Source organism: Trachypithecus francoisi, unplaced genomic scaffold (genome assembly GCF_009764315.1).
Source record: "Trachypithecus francoisi isolate TF-2019V2 unplaced genomic scaffold, Tfra_2.0 Lachesis_group3, whole genome shotgun sequence".
Lineage (NCBI taxonomy): Eukaryota > Metazoa > Chordata > Mammalia > Primates > Cercopithecidae > Trachypithecus > Trachypithecus francoisi.
Window position 1 is genome coordinate 34,295,286 of NW_022681468.1, and position 17,325 is coordinate 34,312,610.

The 17,325-nt window shown below is 46.2% G+C and overlaps 1 protein-coding gene and 1 pseudogene across 4 annotated transcripts in view; both read left to right on the plus strand.

The window, feature by feature from the left end:
- LOC117071011 overlaps positions 1–5,145 on the plus strand; it is a 33,244-nt pseudogene extending 28,099 nt beyond the window's left edge.
- Positions 4,602–17,325, plus strand: part of ZFYVE1 (zinc finger FYVE-type containing 1) — a 63,828-nt gene continuing 51,104 nt past the window's right edge. For 2 of the 4 annotated variants that reach the window (XM_033187527.1, XM_033187530.1), the window contains exons 1-2: positions 4,602–4,883; positions 6,856–7,771. In XM_033187527.1, coding sequence (XP_033043418.1) covers positions 7,289–7,771 — 483 coding nt within the window. In that variant the 5' untranslated portion in view covers positions 4,602–4,883; positions 6,856–7,288. Of the gene's footprint in view, positions 4,884–5,096; positions 5,219–6,832; positions 7,772–17,325 lie in introns of those variants that run through there. The other 2 variants (XM_033187529.1, XM_033187528.1) reach the window with 2 other exon arrangements.

Consider the following 17,325-nt stretch of genomic DNA (forward strand, 5'->3'; position numbering starts at 1 on the left):
AACTACCTGTATAGTCAGGTTTTCTCTTTTCCCTCCCTCCCTCCCTTCCTTCCTTCCTTCCTTCCTTCCTTCCTTCCTTCCTTGTTTCTTTCTTCCTTTATTTTGATGGAGTCTATCACTCTGTCGCCCAGGCTGGAGAGCAATGGTGCGATCTCGGCTCACTGCAACCTCCACTCCCGGGGTTCAAGCGATTCTCCTGTCTCAGTCTCTCTAGTAGCTGGGATTACAGGTGCACATCGCCATGCCCGGCTAATTTTTTTTTTTTTTTTTTGTATTTTTAGTAGAGATGGGTTTTTACCGTGTTGCCCAGGTTGGTCTCGAACTCCTGAGCTCAGGTAATCCACCCACCTCAGCCTCCCAAAGTGCTAGGATTACAGGTGTGAACCGCCACCACACCCAGCCTCTTTTTTTTTTTTTTGAGATGGAGTTTTGCTCCATTGCCCAGGCTGGAGTGCAATGGCACAATCTAGGCTCAGTATAACCTCTGCCTCTGGAGTTCAAGTGATTTTCCTGCCTCAGCCTTCAGAGTAGCTGGGATTACAGGCACGCGCCACCATTCCCAGCTAATTTTTTGTATTTTTAGTATAGTCATGGTTTCACTATGTTGGCCAGGACCTCAAGTGCTCTGCTTACCTTGGCCTCCCAAAGTGCTAAGATTACAGACATGAACCACCACGCCAGGCCTTCAGGAGCTTTTCTAGAGCAAGCAGTCAATCTTTGGCAACACAGACCCAGGCTTTCTTTCAATGTTGTTTCAAGAAACAAACAAAAAGTGAAAGCACTAAACAAATATAAGGCCATGAAAAAAGAAAAAGCCTGATAAATGTTAACCATTAGCCTGCACTGTAGACTGAAAGCTTATCTGAAAATTTATCCCATCTAACGCAAAAATAATTCTTTTTTTTTTTTCTTTTTTGAGATGGAGTCTCGCACTGTTGCCCAGGCTGGAGTGCAATGGTGCAATCTCAGCTGACTGCAACCTCTGCCTCCAGGTTCACGTGATTCTCCTGCCTCAGCCTCCCAAATAGCTGGGATTACAGGTGCCCGCCACCACACTCAGCTAATGTTTTGTATTTTTAGTAGAGATGAGGTTTCACTACGTTGGCCATGCTGGTCTTGAACTCCTGAACTCGTGATCCACTCACCTTAGCCTCCCAAGTGCTTGGATTACAGGCATGAGCCACTGCGCCTGGCCCTAGAAGTAGTTTTTAGAAAACAATTTCTCAGCCATGTTTCATAATCCAACCATTGGCTCTCTGCCTAGTATTGAAAATATAATTTTCAGCAATTTAATCCTCATATATGGGTTATTATTATGTAGACTTGGTTTTACTAGTGGTTTACTTATGTCCCTGGAATCATAAGGTAAAAAAGTATTGGATTTCAAGTCAGCAGATACAGTCTTGTCCCAGATTTGTCAATAATTTGTTGTGTAACCCTGGCAAGTCACTTAATCTTAGTTTTCTCTCCTGGGTTAACAATTATCAAGATAGAATCATAGTACATTGGAATTGGCAGGGACTTCATTAATTACAATTTCTATTTTGTGGAAAGGTTGAGTGACTTACCCAACTACCTGTATAGTCAGGTTTTCTCTTTTCCCTCCCTCCCTCCCTTCCTTCCTTCCTTCCTTCCTTCCTTCCTTGTTTCTTTCTTCCTTTATTTTGATGGAGTCTATCACTCTGTCGCCCAGGCTGGAGAGCAATGGTGCGATCTCGGCTCACTGCAACCTCCACTCCCGGGGTTCAAGCGATTCTCCTGTCTCAGTCTCTCTAGTAGCTGGGATTACAGGTGCACATCGCCATGCCCGGCTAATTTTTTTTTTTTTTTTTTGTATTTTTAGTAGAGATGGGTTTTTACCGTGTTGCCCAGGTTGGTCTCGAACTCCTGAGCTCAGGTAATCCACCCACCTCAGCCTCCCAAAGTGCTAGGATTACAGGTGTGAACCGCCACCACACCCAGCCTCTTTTTTTTTTTTTTTGAGATGGAGTTTTGCTCCATTGCCCAGGCTGGAGTGCAATGGCACAATCTAGGCTCAGTATAACCTCTGCCTCTGGAGTTCAAGTGATTTTCCTGCCTCAGCCTTCAGAGTAGCTGGGATTACAGGCACGCGCTACCATTCCCAGCTAATTTTTTGTATTTTTAGTATAGTCATGGTTTCACTATGTTGGCCAGGACCTCAAGTGCTCTGCTTACCTTGGCCTCCCAAAGTGCTAAGATTACAGACATGAACCACCACGCCAGGCCTTCAGGAGCTTTTCTAGAGCAAGCAGTCAATCTTTGGCAACACAGACCCAGGCTTTCTTTCAATGTTGTTTCAAGAAACAAACAAAAAGTGAAAGCACTAAACAAATATAAGGCCATGAAAAAAGAAAAAGCCTGATAAATGTTAACCATTAGCCTGCACTGTAGACTGAAAGCTTATCTGAAAATTTATCCCATCTAACGCAAAAATAATTTCTTTTTTTTTTTTTCTTTTTTGAGATGGAGTCTCGCACTGTTGCCCAGGCTGGAGTGCAATGGTGCAATCTCAGCTGACTGCAACCTCTGCCTCCCAGGTTCACGTGATTCTCCTGCCTCAGCCTCCCAAATAGCTGGGATTACAGGTGCCCGCCACCACACTCAGCTAATGTTTTGTATTTTTAGTAGAGATGAGGTTTCACTACGTTGGCCATGCTGGTCTTGAACTCCTGACCTTGTGATCCGCCCACCTTGGCCTCCCGAAGTGCTGGGATTACAGGCATGAGCCACTGTGCCTGGCCCTCAAAGATAATTTCAAATTGAGAAGTTCTGAAACTATAATAGCTTTTTTTTTTTTTTTTTTGGAGACAGAGTTTCCCTCTTGTTGCCCAGGTTGGAGTGCAATGGCGCCATCTCGGCTCACCGTAACCTCCGCCTCCCGGGTTCAAGCAATTCTCCTACCTCAGCCTCCCGAGTAGCTGGGATTACAAGTACCCACCACCATGCCCAGCTAATTTTTGTATTTTTAGTGTAGATGGGGGTTTTGCCATGTGGGTCAGGCTGGTCTCGAACTCCCGACCTTAGGTTATCAGCCCACTTTGACCTCCCAAAGTGCTGGGATTACAGGCGTGAGCCACCGCACCCGGCCTGAGACGTTCTGAAACTATAGAAGGAAAGATCAGAAAACTACTAGGTAGGAAAAAAAATTCATGGTTGGTTTGGAGAATACCCTTGAAGGGTGTTAAGTAAAAATGATAGGAGGCCTTTGTTTTGGACTAAACTCCTGCACCAGGCCCCAAGGGACCTGGCTAAAATAAAAATGGAATCACCCATGCTAAAGTTTCACCTCACCAAATCCAAACTAAGCTGTTACCAAACTCTAAGTTGTTATCTGACCTTCAGAGAAATCAGGAAAGAGGGATAAGGACAGCCAATTTCCCAAACAGGCTTGTGTTAAGGTTGCATGATAATGAAGCTCCCTCTGTTGTAATCCTTACACAAAAGAAGTACCCTGAAGTAAGCTGATGTCAACTAATCAGTTATTTTTCTATTGTTCTGTCTTTCTGTCCCCACCTTCCAAGGAAAGTAGCTTAGAAATGACCAATATGGGCCGGGCGCGGTGGCTCAAGCCTGTAATCCCAGCACTTTGGGAGGCCGAGACGCGCGGATCACGAGGTCAGGAGACCGAGACCATCCTGGCTAACATGGCGAAACCCCGTCTCTACTAAAAAAATACACAAAACTAGCCGGGCGAGGTGGCGGGCGCCTGTAGTCCCAGCTACTTGGGAGGCTGAGGCAGGAAAATGGCGTAAACCCGGGAGGCGGAGCTTGCAGTGAGCTGAGATCCGGCCACTGCAATCCAGCCCGGGCGACAGAGCCGAGACTCCGTCTCAAAAAAAAAAAAGAAAAAGAAATGACCAATATGTCAAGGTCCCATAAGAAGACTGAAAGAAGAGAGAAGAAAGAGGAAAGAAAAGGATGACAAGAAAGAGAAAGAAAGAAAGAAACTAATATGCTCTTTGTTCTTTGCTTTTGCTTCTTTAAGCTTTTCTCTGTCTACAAAGCCAACCTCTCCTGCTCATCAGAACATTCACTCCACTTTCTGGAATGAAGTGTTGTCTAATCCTAGAGTCGCAATAAAGGCAATTGAGATCTTAAAACTAAATTCGTTGTAATTTTGTCCTTTGCCAAAGGGGGGAAAATCAACAAAAACTTCCCAAGAGTACCTATATCCTCTTATCACTTCTTTCTGGTCTTTTCCTTAGTTTTTGAGAAGTGAAATTGGGAAAGTGGAGACTGCCTGTGCTCACACTTTTCTGAGGGAATGGTGTTCAATAGGGTTACTTGAATTCAAATTAATTGACTCGCCATTTCCCACTTATACTAGACATTATTACATCAGTTCTCTAACGTAGCACCATGCCTTTCCCAGTTGCAACCCAAAAGAACGTGCTGAAACCTGCGGATACCACACTCAATGCAAAAACTCCAAGTCCCGAAATCCTCCGTAGCCGGTCCCCACCGCCTCCTCGCAAGAGCAGCCTCTTTAGTACTGGGAGTTGTAGTCATTCAGAGTCTTCCCTTCCGGGATGAGGGGCGAAAGTGCGCCGCGAGGAGCTACATCTCCCAGGAGGCAGTGCGCACTCCGCCCTCGCTGGCGCCGGGCTCCTCCCTCTCTCGCTCCTCCCTTTCTGGGCTGCACCGCTCACGCCTTCCTGTTAGTCCAAGCTGGGAGAAGTTCACTCCGATCAGCTGATCCCAACTGACAACAGGAGAGGAGGAAGCCCGGGAGGCAACGAAGGAGGAGGGTGGCGGAGATGGAGATGAGGATGGATCTGCCGGTGTCCTGAGGAACAGCCTCTGTCCCCACTGGCGCCCTGCGGCCCCCCGACGCCGCCTTGCTGCGGCCGAGCTGCTCCGTGGTGGGATCCCCGGGCCGCGGCGGGCAGGGCAGGGCGGGGAGGGCACGGCCCAGCGCGGGGCGAGTGATCGTCCTGGGGCTCCGGCTGCCCTCGGGAGGAAGGAGGGGCGGGTGCGGCGGGGGGGGGGTGGGGTGGTATAAACAATGGATTCGGCTCCGGGTTTTGCCGGCGTGGGGGGGATTTTGGGGGACCTTCTTTGTTCTTAGGCTCCGCTCCTGCCCCTCGGGTTGTGGTGGTGGTGTCCGGGTGGAAGGAAGGGTGAGGAGTCCCCGGCTGGGGAGAGGTGTCGAGGTGGGGGCCCGAGTGGGCAAAATGTTTGCTTGACATGGCCAGGGGTAAGGTGTACTTTTTAAGGTTGATTTTATATTTTTCTCAATTGTGACAAGTTTGATTTTTGTTTCTGTTTTGGGGGTTGGCTAGGCATGTCTGAGGTTAGAGTGTAAATAAGATCCCCTAGTCACTCCCTTCGCCTTCCTTGTTTATCTAAAAATAAGATTGATAGATTGATTACTGTAGGGGAGGAGTGACTATCAGAAAGGCAGGGCTTTACACCTTGTTGGGGCCTTGGAATGGGGGTCAAGGCTAGTGGGAATTAGGAATATAATTGTCAAAGTGACAAAAGCCCCTTTCTTGCCCCAGTTATCTTTTTTCCTATTTTGAAGTTATTTTTAAGTTAGTTTTTAAGTGACAAAGAGAAAAATTACTTGTTTTGATTCACTGCAGGCCTGGCTTTGCCATAGGTCATAGTAGAGGCCTGTTGCTCCTTTTTTTGTTTTTTTGGTAGTTAGTGAAAGAAGGGACAGAAGAATTACAAAGTAAAAAAATTGTTTTTAAACATGAAATTGTTACTATTGTTTCTAAGTTTAGAGTCCTTAGTATATGTCTAACTGGAGTTGAAACAATCCAGTTACAAGGCTAACCGGGTGGGCCCAGGTATTTGATAGATCTAAAGTTTATTATTACATTTTCATTAGCTTTGTACAAGCCTCTCCACTCCTCCCAATTGTGGGATGCATGTGGGGGTGCAGAGGGCTGTCCTTCCAAGTACTACTCACTTAGTGATTTAGATTCTGAATTTAATAACTGAATGAACAGAAAATTCCAGTCTGGGAAATAGAGCAGCAAAGTCTCTTAAATGCCTTGGGCCTAGAGGTGGCGTTTGTTCTCAAGAGGAGGAAGTTTAGCTATAATTTTGAAAATATTATTTATTTATTTATTTTTTTTTTGAGAGAGTCTCACTCTGTCTTCCAGGCTGGAGTGCAGTGGCAAGATCTTGGCTCACTGCAACCTCTACCTCCCAGGTTCAAGCAATTCTCCTGCCTCAGCCTCCCTAGTAGCTGGGATTACAGGCGCCCGCCACCACGCCCAGCGAATGTTTGTGTTTTTAGTAGAGATAGGATTTCACCATGTTGGGCAGAGTGGTCTCGAACTCCTGACCTCAAGTGATCTGCCCACCTCGGCCTCCCAAAGTGATGGAATTACAGGTATGAGCCACTGTGCCTGGCTATATAACAAGCCAGTGTAAGTGTTAAGATAGAAAATGAGATTTCTGGCCAGGTGCAGTGGCTCACGCCTGTAATCCCAGCACTTTGGGAGGCCAAGGCAGGCGGATCACCTGAGGTCAAGAGTTCAAGACCAGCCTGGCCAACATGGTGAAACCCCGTCTCTACTAAAAATACAAAAATTAGCTGGGCGCTGTGGTGGGCGCCTGTAATCCTAGCTCCTTGGGAGGCTGAGGCAGGTGAATCACTTGAACTTGGGAGGCGGAGGTTGCGGTGAGCCGAGGCTGTCCCATTGCACTCCAGCCTGGGCAACAAGAGCAAAACTCTGTCTCAGAAAAAAAGAAGAAAAAAAAAGTAATGAGATTTGTCTCAGCAGTTTTGGGCTAGTATGTAATTTAGTCACAATTTTTTTTTTAAGGTGCACTTCCGTTTTTTGGATGATTGAAATCCTTTTCCTTCCCCTATTCTAGGTATCCCCTGAAATACTGACTTCAGGTCGAATTATATCGAAAAGCTCCTGACCACTTTCTTTCATTACCGAAACTTTGTAGCTAATGTCCAACTGGTGAACCCACCACCGTGAACCCATCAGACCTCTCTCAGCCATAAAAGACCCTTCCAAGTCAATTTTCACCACATCTTTGCTTACACTTTATGGAGGATGAAACCATTAAACCAAATCAACGTTGCTGCTAATACAAGAGTCTTGGAGGCAGCAAATTAAAAATTTGAACATTTGTTTGTCCAGAGCTATAACAGGAGGACAGGAAAGGTGTTCTTTTTTAAAGTGTTCAGAACCCTGGGGAGGTTTCGTGCAGTTTTCAGACTCAAATCTTTGTCTTCACTCCTGGGGCAAGCTCAGTGACTGTTATATGGTGGGTGTGTTTCCTTACCAGTGTGAGTATGAGTGCCCAGACATCCCCAGCAGAGAAGGGCCTGAATCCGGGGCTGATGTGCCAGGAAAGTTACGCCTGCAGCGGGACTGATGAAGCTATCTTTGAGTGTGATGAGTGCTGCAGTCTGCAGTGTCTCCGCTGCGAGGAGGAGCTCCATCGGCAGGAGCGCCTGAGAAACCATGAGCGGATAAGACTCAAACCTGGCCATGTCCCTTACTGTGACCTCTGCAAGGGTCTCAGTGGGCATTTACCAGGTGTTAGGCAGAGGGCAATCGTGAGGTGCCAGACCTGCAAAATCAACTTGTGCCTGGAGTGCCAGAAGAGGACTCATTCTGGGGGTAACAAAAGGAGACACCCTGTTACTGTGTACAATGTCAGTAATCTCCAGGGGTCACTGGAGGCAGAAGAGATGGATGAGGAGACCAAGAGGAAGAAGATGACTGAGAAGGTTGTGAGTTTCCTCCTAGTAGACGAAAATGAAGAAGTTCAGGTAAGCACATGGGTATAGTGGGATTCGTGTGTAGTGGAGCAGATCTGTTGTTGGAAGGCAGCTCTCAAAAACCAATGTCCGAGAGGAGATCACATTTTAATCATTAAAAGGCAAGACCTCTGGAGGCTTTAGCTGCATGGAGTCAGATTTAGTTACCAGCTGCATGACCTCTGGTCGAATTACTTTCCTTCTCTGAGCCTTAGCTTTTTCATCTATAAAATGGGGGACAGCCTACTTCATTGAGTTGTGAGGTTGAAATGAGACTGCGTTTGTAGAGCCTGTCGCATAATAAATGGTCAGTGTATATGGTAGCTGTTGTTAGTATTAATTGTAGCATTATTAGAACTGATTTAAAATACTTCAGAATGAGAGCACCCTGGCAAGCCATGAGTAAATGTTAGTGATGCAGGACTGTATCTATCCAGGGAAATACCCACTAACATTGGGTTCCATGGGAGTGCTAGGTAATACGGCATAAACCTGCTATCTCCATTTACACAGGCGGGTCTTTAAAAAGTGGCTTTTAATAAGGACAATATTCTTTCCAGATGGTCTCTTCGTATACATACATATATATACATATATATATACACATATATACACGTGTATATATATGTGTGTGTGTGTATATATATATATATTTTTTTTTGAGGTGGACTCTTGCTCTGTCACCCAGGCTGGAGTGCAGTGGTGCCATCTCAGCTCACTGCAACCTCTGCCTCCTGGATTCAAGCTATTTTCCTGCCTCAGCCTCCCGAGTAGCTAGGATTGCAGACGCGTGCCATCATGCCTGGCTAATTTTGAATTTTTAGTAGAGATGGGGTTTCACCATGTTGGCCAGGTTGGTCTCGAACTCCTGACCTCAAGTGATCCACCCACCTTGGCCTCCCAAAGTGTTGGGATTACAGGCATGATCGGCTGGTCTCTTCATATTTTCTTGTATAGGTTTCTGATCAGTAAAAGGCAGTGAGGGCATCTGGGAGTACAGAATGACTAGGGGATATTTGGCTTGAGTCTGAGTTGGGGAGATGGTAGTGTTGTGACAGCTAGGCGAGATTGGGGAAGGGGTAGTATAATGTTTATACTTTTGAATGAAGGTAGTGTAGTGTCCATACTTTTCTTTTGAGTGGGCTTTCAAGTGAAGTTTGCTTGAATTCACATCCTTGTTTACCAATCACTGTATAGCCAAGGGTAAGTGATAAAAATCCTTTCCATTCCTAATCTTTTTGAGCCCTATCAACAATCCTGTAAAGTGGAAGTAAAACTGAGGCACAGCTTAAATGATTTTTATCACAGTCTGGCACATGGTATCCAGTACCAGTTCGTTGTAGTCAGTATCACTGTTGAGTATCTGTGGTTCATTGACTCAGTACTTTTGATGGTGATGACTCTCTTCAGTTTCCAGTTTGGAGGGGAGTACCTATGTAAGTTACCATTTGAGAGGCTCCCTAATTACCCACCTAATATTTTTCTTTTCTTTTTTTTTTTTTTGAGGCGGAGTCTCGCTCTGTCGCCCAGGCTGGAGTCCAGTGGCCGGATCTCAGCTCACTGCAAGCTCCGCCTCCCGGGTTTACGCCATTCTCCTGCCTCAGCCTCCCGAGTAGCTGGGACTACAGGCGCCCGCCACCTCGCCCGGCTAGTTTTTTTGTATTTTTAGTAGAGACGGGGTTTCACTGTATTAGCCAGGAGGGTCTCGATCTCCTGACCTCGTGATCCGCCCGTCTCGGCCTCCCAAAGTGCTGGGATTACAGGCTTGAGCCACCGCGCCCGGCCAATATTTTTCTTCTGTACTTTTTTCCTCCTTGGATAAGCTGATGGAAATGAATTACATCATGATTCCTATGTACTTCCATTGTCAGCTAAATACTTTGCTAACACAGACTTTTCTTTATTGGTTTGAGAGGAACAAATAGTTATGGAAGAGTGACCCAGATCCCATTCCGCGTCCCTTGTTAGCAATAATGTCTTCATTATGGATTATGCTCTAATTGGGCGACATTGTGGACTACATCTTTTATAAATGGAACACTTGGATTTTGGATGATTCTTGGTGGTTTTGCTATCAGTTCTCTGTAATGTCAGCTTTTGGAAAGTCATAGTTTGGTTGTTGCCACTTTTGTCAAATGAGGGGAAGCTTTGGGATGGACTAGTAACCCTCATGGATTGCATTGGCACCTTTAAAAAGAATTTTTTTGGGGGAGGAGGATGTGTGTTTTTTTCTTTTTTGTAGCATTGATACATATTCCTTAGTTGAGAATTAGGAGCATATAAAGAATGAAGAAGATAAATCTAACTACCCAGAGATGATATTGGTCCTTCATCTTTATTTCTTGTATGTAATATGTATATAATTGGATTATTTGTAAAGATTCTTCCCACATTTCCTCCCTTCATAAACATTAACCACTTCCCAGGATATAACAGTTTGTTAATTGCAAGCAGCATTCTTGGGACTGATGGTATAGACATAGAATTCTTTGATTTTAGGTGATTTGTTCTCATAGAGTCATAAATGGAGAAATACTTAAAATATCTAGTTCAGTTTTCTAATAGAGAATGTTCAAAACAATTAGATGATTGACATAAATCTAGGTTATAAATTAGGTTAGATTGTGAACTTCTGGAGAGCAGGACCATGTTTCATGGCCTATACCATGTACAATGGTAAACACATTGACAGTGCATAAATACTTACTAATTGGTGTTGTCACATCTACACTTCAGTTGTTTTTTTTTTTGGAGACAGAGTCTCACTCTGTCCCCCAGGCTGGAGTGCCGTGGTATGATCTTGCCTCACTGCAACCTCGGTCTCCCAGGTTCAAGCGATTCTCCTGCGTCAGCCTCCTGAGTAGCTGGAACTACAGGCATGCACCACTTGCCTGGCTAATTTTTGTGTTTGTTTTAGTAGAGACGGGGTTTCTCTATGTTGGCCAGGCTAGTCTCGAACTCCTGACCTCAAATTATCCACCTGCGTCAGCCTTCCAAGGTGCTGGGATTACAGGCGTGAGCTACCATGCCCAGCCAACTTCAGTTTTTAAAAAATGAATATCAAGGCCAGGCATGGTAGCTCATGCCTGTAATCCCAGCACTTTGGGAGGCCCAGGCAGGTGGATCACCTGAGGTCAGGAGTTCGAGAGCAGCTGGGCCAACATGGTCAAACATCGTTTCTACTGAAAATAAAAAAAAAAATTAGCGGCCGGGCACGTTGGCTCAAGCCTGTAATCCCAGCACTTTGGGAGGCCGAGACGGGCGGATCACGAGGTCAGGAGATCGAGACCATCCTGGCTAACATGGTGAAACCCCATCTCTACTATAAAAATACAAAAAACTAGCCGGGCGAGGTGGCGGGCACCTGTAGTCCCAGCTACTTGGGAGGCTGAGGGAGGAGAAAGGCGTAAACCCGGGAGGCGGAGCTTGCAGTGAGCTGAGATCTGGCCACTGCACTCCAGCCTGGGCGACAGAGCCAGACTCCGTCTCAAAAAAAAAAAAAAAAAAAAATTAGCTAGGCATGGTGGCTCACGCCTGTAATCCCAGTACTTTGGGAGACCGAGGCGGGTGGATCACAAGATCAGGAGTTTGAGACCAGCCTGACCAACATGGTGAAACTCCATCTCTACTGAAAATACAGACTGAGCGGGGTGGCTCACACCTGTAATTCCAGCACTTTGGGAGGCCAAAGCAGGTGGATCATGAGGTCAGGAGTTTGAGACCAGCCTGACTTGGCCTCCCAAAGTGCATGGATTACAGATGTGAGCCACTGTGCCCAGCCTCCTTTCCTTTCTTTTTTCCCTTTTTTTTTTTTGAGATGGAGTTTCACTCTGTTGCCCAGTCTGGAGTGCAATGGCACAATCTCAGCTCACTGCAACCTCTGCATCCCGGGTTCAAGTGATTCTCCTGCCTCAGCCTCCCAAGTAGCTGGGATTACAGGTGCACACCACCACGCCCTGCTAATTTTTGTGTTTTTAGTAGGGACTGGGTTTTGCATGTTGGCTAGGATGGTCTCCAACTCCTGACCTCCTACCCTGGCCTCCCAAAGTGCTGGGATTACAGGCATGAGCCACCATGCCTGGCTCCTGCTTTTTTTTCTTAAAGCAGTCACCATTAACGATGAACTGTGGCCAGGTGTGGTGGCTCACCCCTGTAATTCCAACACTTTGTGAGGCCAAGGCTGGCAGATCACAAGGTCAGGAGCTCGAGACCAGTCTAGCCAACATAGTGAAACCCCGTCTCTACTAAAAATGCAGAAAATTAGCCTGGTGTGGTGGTGTGTTCCTGTAATCCCAGCTACTTGGGAGGCTGAGATTGCACCATTGCACTCCAGCCCCGGTGACAGTGCGACAGTCTGTCTGAAAAAACAAACAAACAAAACAAAAAACAGTGAACTGCATGCCCTCTAGAATTTTTTCATGTTTATTTATCCTTTCCTTTGTTTTTTTTTTTTTTTTGAGATGGAGTCTCACTCTGTTGCCCAGGTGCTGGAGTGTGGTGGCACAATCTTGGCTCACTGCAACCTCCGCCTTCTGGGTTCGAGCAATTCTTCTGCCTCAGCTTCCCAAGTAGCTGGGATTACAGGTGTGTGCCACCATGTCCAGCAAATTTTTGTATTTTTTGTAGAGATAGGGTTTCACCATGTTGGCTAGGATAGTCTTGATCTCTTGACCTCATGACCCGCCCGCCCTGGCCTCCCAGAGTGCTAGGATTACAGGTGTGAGCCACTGCGCCTGACATAAATTTTCTTTCATTTTTTTTTGAGACAGAGTCTTGCTCTGTTGCCCAGGCTGCAGTGCTGTGGTACGAACTTGGCTCACTGCAACCTCCATCTCCTGGATTCAAGCGATTCTCCTGCGTCAGCCTCCCAAGTAGCTGTGATTGCAGGCACCACCACCACGCCTGGCTATATTTTGTATTTTTAGTAGAGGCGGGGTTTCACGATGTTGGTCAGGCTGGTCTTGAACTCCTGACCTTGTGATCCACCTGCTTCGGCCTCCCAAAGTGCTGAGATTACAGGCGTGAGCCATCGCACCCGGCTCTGGCCTAAACTTTCTAATTAAACTTGATTGTGGCCAAAAGCAGCAGCTCACCAATTCTTTATGGCTGCTGTGAGAATCTGATGAACCATAGCTCTGCATAAATGTATTATTATTTATCATTATCAAAGTGTTATTGATGATCTTCCTCATAGCAGTAAATAGTCTATCAGTTAGGTTCTGATTTTGTTTTTCTTCTCATGTTTCTAGGCATTTGTGGGTTTTGAGCATTTTGAGCCTTTTCAATTTATTTAGTACATAGGGATTTTTTTTTTTTTTAGATGGGGTCTTGCTGTGTTGCCCGGGCTGGCCTTGAATTCCTGGGCTCAAGCAATCCTTCCACTTCAGCCGCCCAAGTAGCTGGGACTACAGGTGGGCACCACGGCGTCCGGCCCATAGATAGAGGTTATTTTAGCACCTTGTAGACTGTAACCCTTGTGTGTGGTCTCCTCAAATTCTATGGCCTAGAGTCTCCTAAGGTTTTTGTGTATGATTTGAGTACTATTCAGTTTCTTTTAGAAAATGTAAAAGCACAAAAAGCTTCCTTTGAGAGTGAACATTTTATCATTACCTTGTCATGTGAGTGTGTACTATAGTGGTGAATTTGAGGAGAGACTGACTTTTGGTCTCAGAAGTAGAAAGTCACCTGTGGCTCCTAAATGGACACATTTGACCTGCTGGCCAAAGACATCCATTAATTCATCACAATTTTTGCGCATGTATTATGTGCCAGGAACTTTTTTTTTTTTTTTGAGATGGAGTCTCTGTTACCTAGGCTGAAGTGCAGTGGCACGATCTTGGCTCACTGCAACCTCCACCTCCGGGGTTCAAGCAGTTCTGCCTCAGCCTCCTGAGTAGCTGGGATTACAGGTGTGCGCCACCATGCCTGGCTAATTTTTTTGTATTTTTTTTTTGAGACAGAGTCTTGCTCTGTCGCCCAGGCTGGAGTGCAGTGGTGCTATCTCGGCTCACTGCAAGCTCCGCCTCCCGGGTTCACGCCTTTCTCCTGCCTCAGCCTCCCGAGTAGCTGGGACTACAGATGCCCGCCACCTCACCTGGCTAGTTTTTTGTATTTTTTAAGTGGAGACGGGGTTTCATTGTGTTAGCCAGGATGGTCTCGATCTCCTGACCTCGTGATCTGCCCGTCTTGGCCTCCTAAAGTGCTAGGATTACAGGCTTGAGCCACTGTGCCCAGCCATTTTTTGGTATTTTTTTTTTTTTTTTTTTTTTTGAGACGGAGTCTCGCTCTGTCACCCAAGCTGGAGTGCACTGGCCAGATCTCAGCTCACTGCAAGCTCCGCCTCCCGGGTTCACGCCATTCTCCTGCCTCAGCCTCCCCGAGTAGCTGGGACTACAGGCGCCCGCCACCTCGCCCGGCTATTTTTTTGTATTTTTTAGTAGAGACGGGGTTTCACCGTGTTAGCCAGGATGGTCTCGATCTCCTGACCTTGTGATCCACCCGCCTCGGCCTCCCAAAGTGCTGGGATTACAGGCTTGAGCCACCGCGCCCGGCCCATTTTTTTGTATTTTTAATAGAGATGGGGTTTCACCATGTTGGTCAGACTGGTCTTGAACTCGTGACCTCATGATCTGCCTGCCTTGGCCTCCCAAAGTGATGGGATTACAGTCATGAGCCACTGCACCCAGCTGTGCCAGGCATTTCTTATGTTCTGGAAATACATGGTTAATAAGACATGGTCCATTACTTCATAAAGCTTACTATTCAAGTGGGGAAAGCAGATTTCACACATGTAAACACCTGAGAGAGTGATTTGGAAACCTCTTTGGCAGGATGGTCAGAGAAGGTCTTATTGTAGAGGTGACTTTTTTTTTTTTTGAGACGGAGTCTTGCTCTGTCACCTAAGCTGGAGTGCAGTAGCGCAATCTCACCTCACTGCAACCTCTGCCTCCCGGGTTCAAGGGATTTTTCTTCCTCAGCCTCCCGAGTAGGTGGGATTACAGGCACCCGCCACCACACCTGACTAATCTTTGTATTTTTAGTAGAGATGGGGTTTTGCCATGTTAGCCAGGCTAGTCTTGGACTCCAGACCTCAGGTGATCCGCCCACCTCAGCCTCCCAAAGTGCTGGGATTACAGGCATGAGCCGCTGCCCCTGGCTTGCAGAGGTGATTTTTAAGCAGAGATCTGATGGGTAATGCTAATGTGGTATGTAGACCTCCAGATAGAGGGAATGGGAACAAAATGAAGGTTGGATGGCATGTTTGAGGCTAGAAAGAATGCCAGTGTGGCTGGAGAGAGCTGGCAGAGAATAGTAAGGAAAGAGGTGCAGAGGGAAGCAGGTTCCAGAGCATAGGAGGCCGTGCAGGCTGTAGAAGTAAGCGGATTTTATTTTAAGGGTGACGGGAGACACCAGACTGCTTTATGCTAAGAAGTCACAGGACCCAATAGAAGCTGTAGTGACCTGATAAGAGACTGATGTATAGACTAGATGGCAGTGACTGTAGAGGGACAGGAAGGAAGGCAGGGAGACCACTTAGGAGGCTGTTGCAGAGGGTGAGGAAAGAAGTGGTATAGATTTGATGTTACTGAGATGGGGAAGTGGAGAGACTGATGAATTTTGGACAAAGTTCGTAGGTAAAATAGTCAGGAGTGCTGATATGTTGGATGGAGGAGTGAGGGAGTAAGGGAACTCAGTGGTGACTTGTAGGCGTTTGGTTTGTACAAATAACACTTGCTTATTTAAGACACCAGGTTTTATTGTGTGAAATTGATAAAACTAAGTCTTTAAGAACCTGATTGATACAAAAAAGAGAGATAAATTAGTCTCATTTGTATTATCTAACACAGTGGTTGTCAATCAGGAGCGATTTTGTTCCCTCAAGGGACATTTGGCAATGATTGGAGACATCTTTGGTTGTCACAACAGAGCTTTGAGGAGAATATGCTACTGAATAGTGCATAGAGGCCAGGGTGCTACTTAAAACCACAGGCAGGACATAGGGCAGCCCCCGACAGAAGGAGTTTATCTGGTGGTATAAAAGGTCAGTAGTGCTGAGACTGAGAAAGTGATGGATCTGACAGATGAAGGTTTAGTCTAACAGGACATCTGGACACTAGTGAAGTGGAAAATATATAAGGTTCAAAAAAATTGAACCAAACATCAGTTTTTCCTTCATCTTTTTTTTTCTTTTTTCTTTTGAAACAGGGCCTTACTCTGTTGCCCAGGCTGGTTTCTACCTCTTGGGCTCATATGATCCTCCTGCGGTCTCCCAAACTGCTGGGATTACTGTACCTCGTCTTTTTCCTCCCTCTTTTAGTTCTGTCTGCTCCTAAAGTAATTTAGCTGGTGAAGTCAGCATTCTCTTTAGACATATTTTGTAACCTCTCTGATGAAATGGTTAAGACTTTCTGAGTTGTATTCATTGATCTTTTTTTTTTTTTCTTTTTTGGGGACTGGAGTTTTGCTCTTGTTGCTTAGGCTGGAGTGCAGTGGCGCAGTCTTGGTTCACTGCAACCTCTGACTCCTAGGTTCAAGTGATTCTCCTGCCTCAGCCTCCTGAGTAGCTGGGATTACAGGTGCCCACCACCACACCCGGCTAATTTTTAGTAGAGACGGGGTTTCACCATTTTGGCCAGGTTGATCTCGAACTCCTGACCTCAGGTGATCCACCAGCCTTGGCCTCCCAAAGTGCTGAGATTACAGGCATGAGCCACTGCATCTAGCCGTATTCATTGATTTTTCTAGCCTCAGTGGAACCGTGCTAGGAAAACCAAAGGACTTACAGATCCTTTATTTATTTATTTATTTATTTATTTATTTATTTTTGAGACGGAGTCTTGCACTGTTGCCCAGGATGGAGTGCAGTGGCACGATCTTGGCTCACTACAAGCTCCGCCTCCTGGGTTCAGGCCATTCTCCTGCCTCAGCCTCCCGAGTAGCTGGGACTACAGGTGCCCGCCACCATGCCCTACACTTAGAGCGTGAGAGGCCTCTTAGAGCATGCCCTTTTTTGTCCTTTTAGTAGAGATGGGGTTTCACTGTGTTAGCCAGGATGGTCTCCATCTCCTGACCTCATGATCCACCCACCTTGGCCTCCCAAAGTGCTGGGATTACAGGTGTGAGCCACCGCGCCCGGCCCAGATCCATTATTTAGAGTTTGTAATAAATAAATGATTCATGCTGATAAGCCATCTGTAATCTCTTGAAGCCAGAGGCAACACCTTAGCACATAAGTTAAAGGTCAGAAGAATAGGATTTCTGGTAGTTAGAGTTCTTAGTGGAGGAAGAGGATAGAATTTTCCCATCTCTTGGGTCTTGTGTGGGAGTCAGACATCGCATTTTATTAGAATGTTAACCTGTCAGGAGAAGAAAGGTGAAACAGTAAAAGGCATTTGTTTTTCTTTGTTCTTGTGTTTTTGTTATTTATTTATTTATTTATTTTTGAGATGGAGTCTCGCTCTGTTGCCAGGCTGGAGTACAGTGGCGCGATTTCAGCTCACTGCAATCTCCACCTCTCAGGTTCAAGCAATTCTCCTGCCTCAGCCTCCCGAGTAGCTGGGACCACA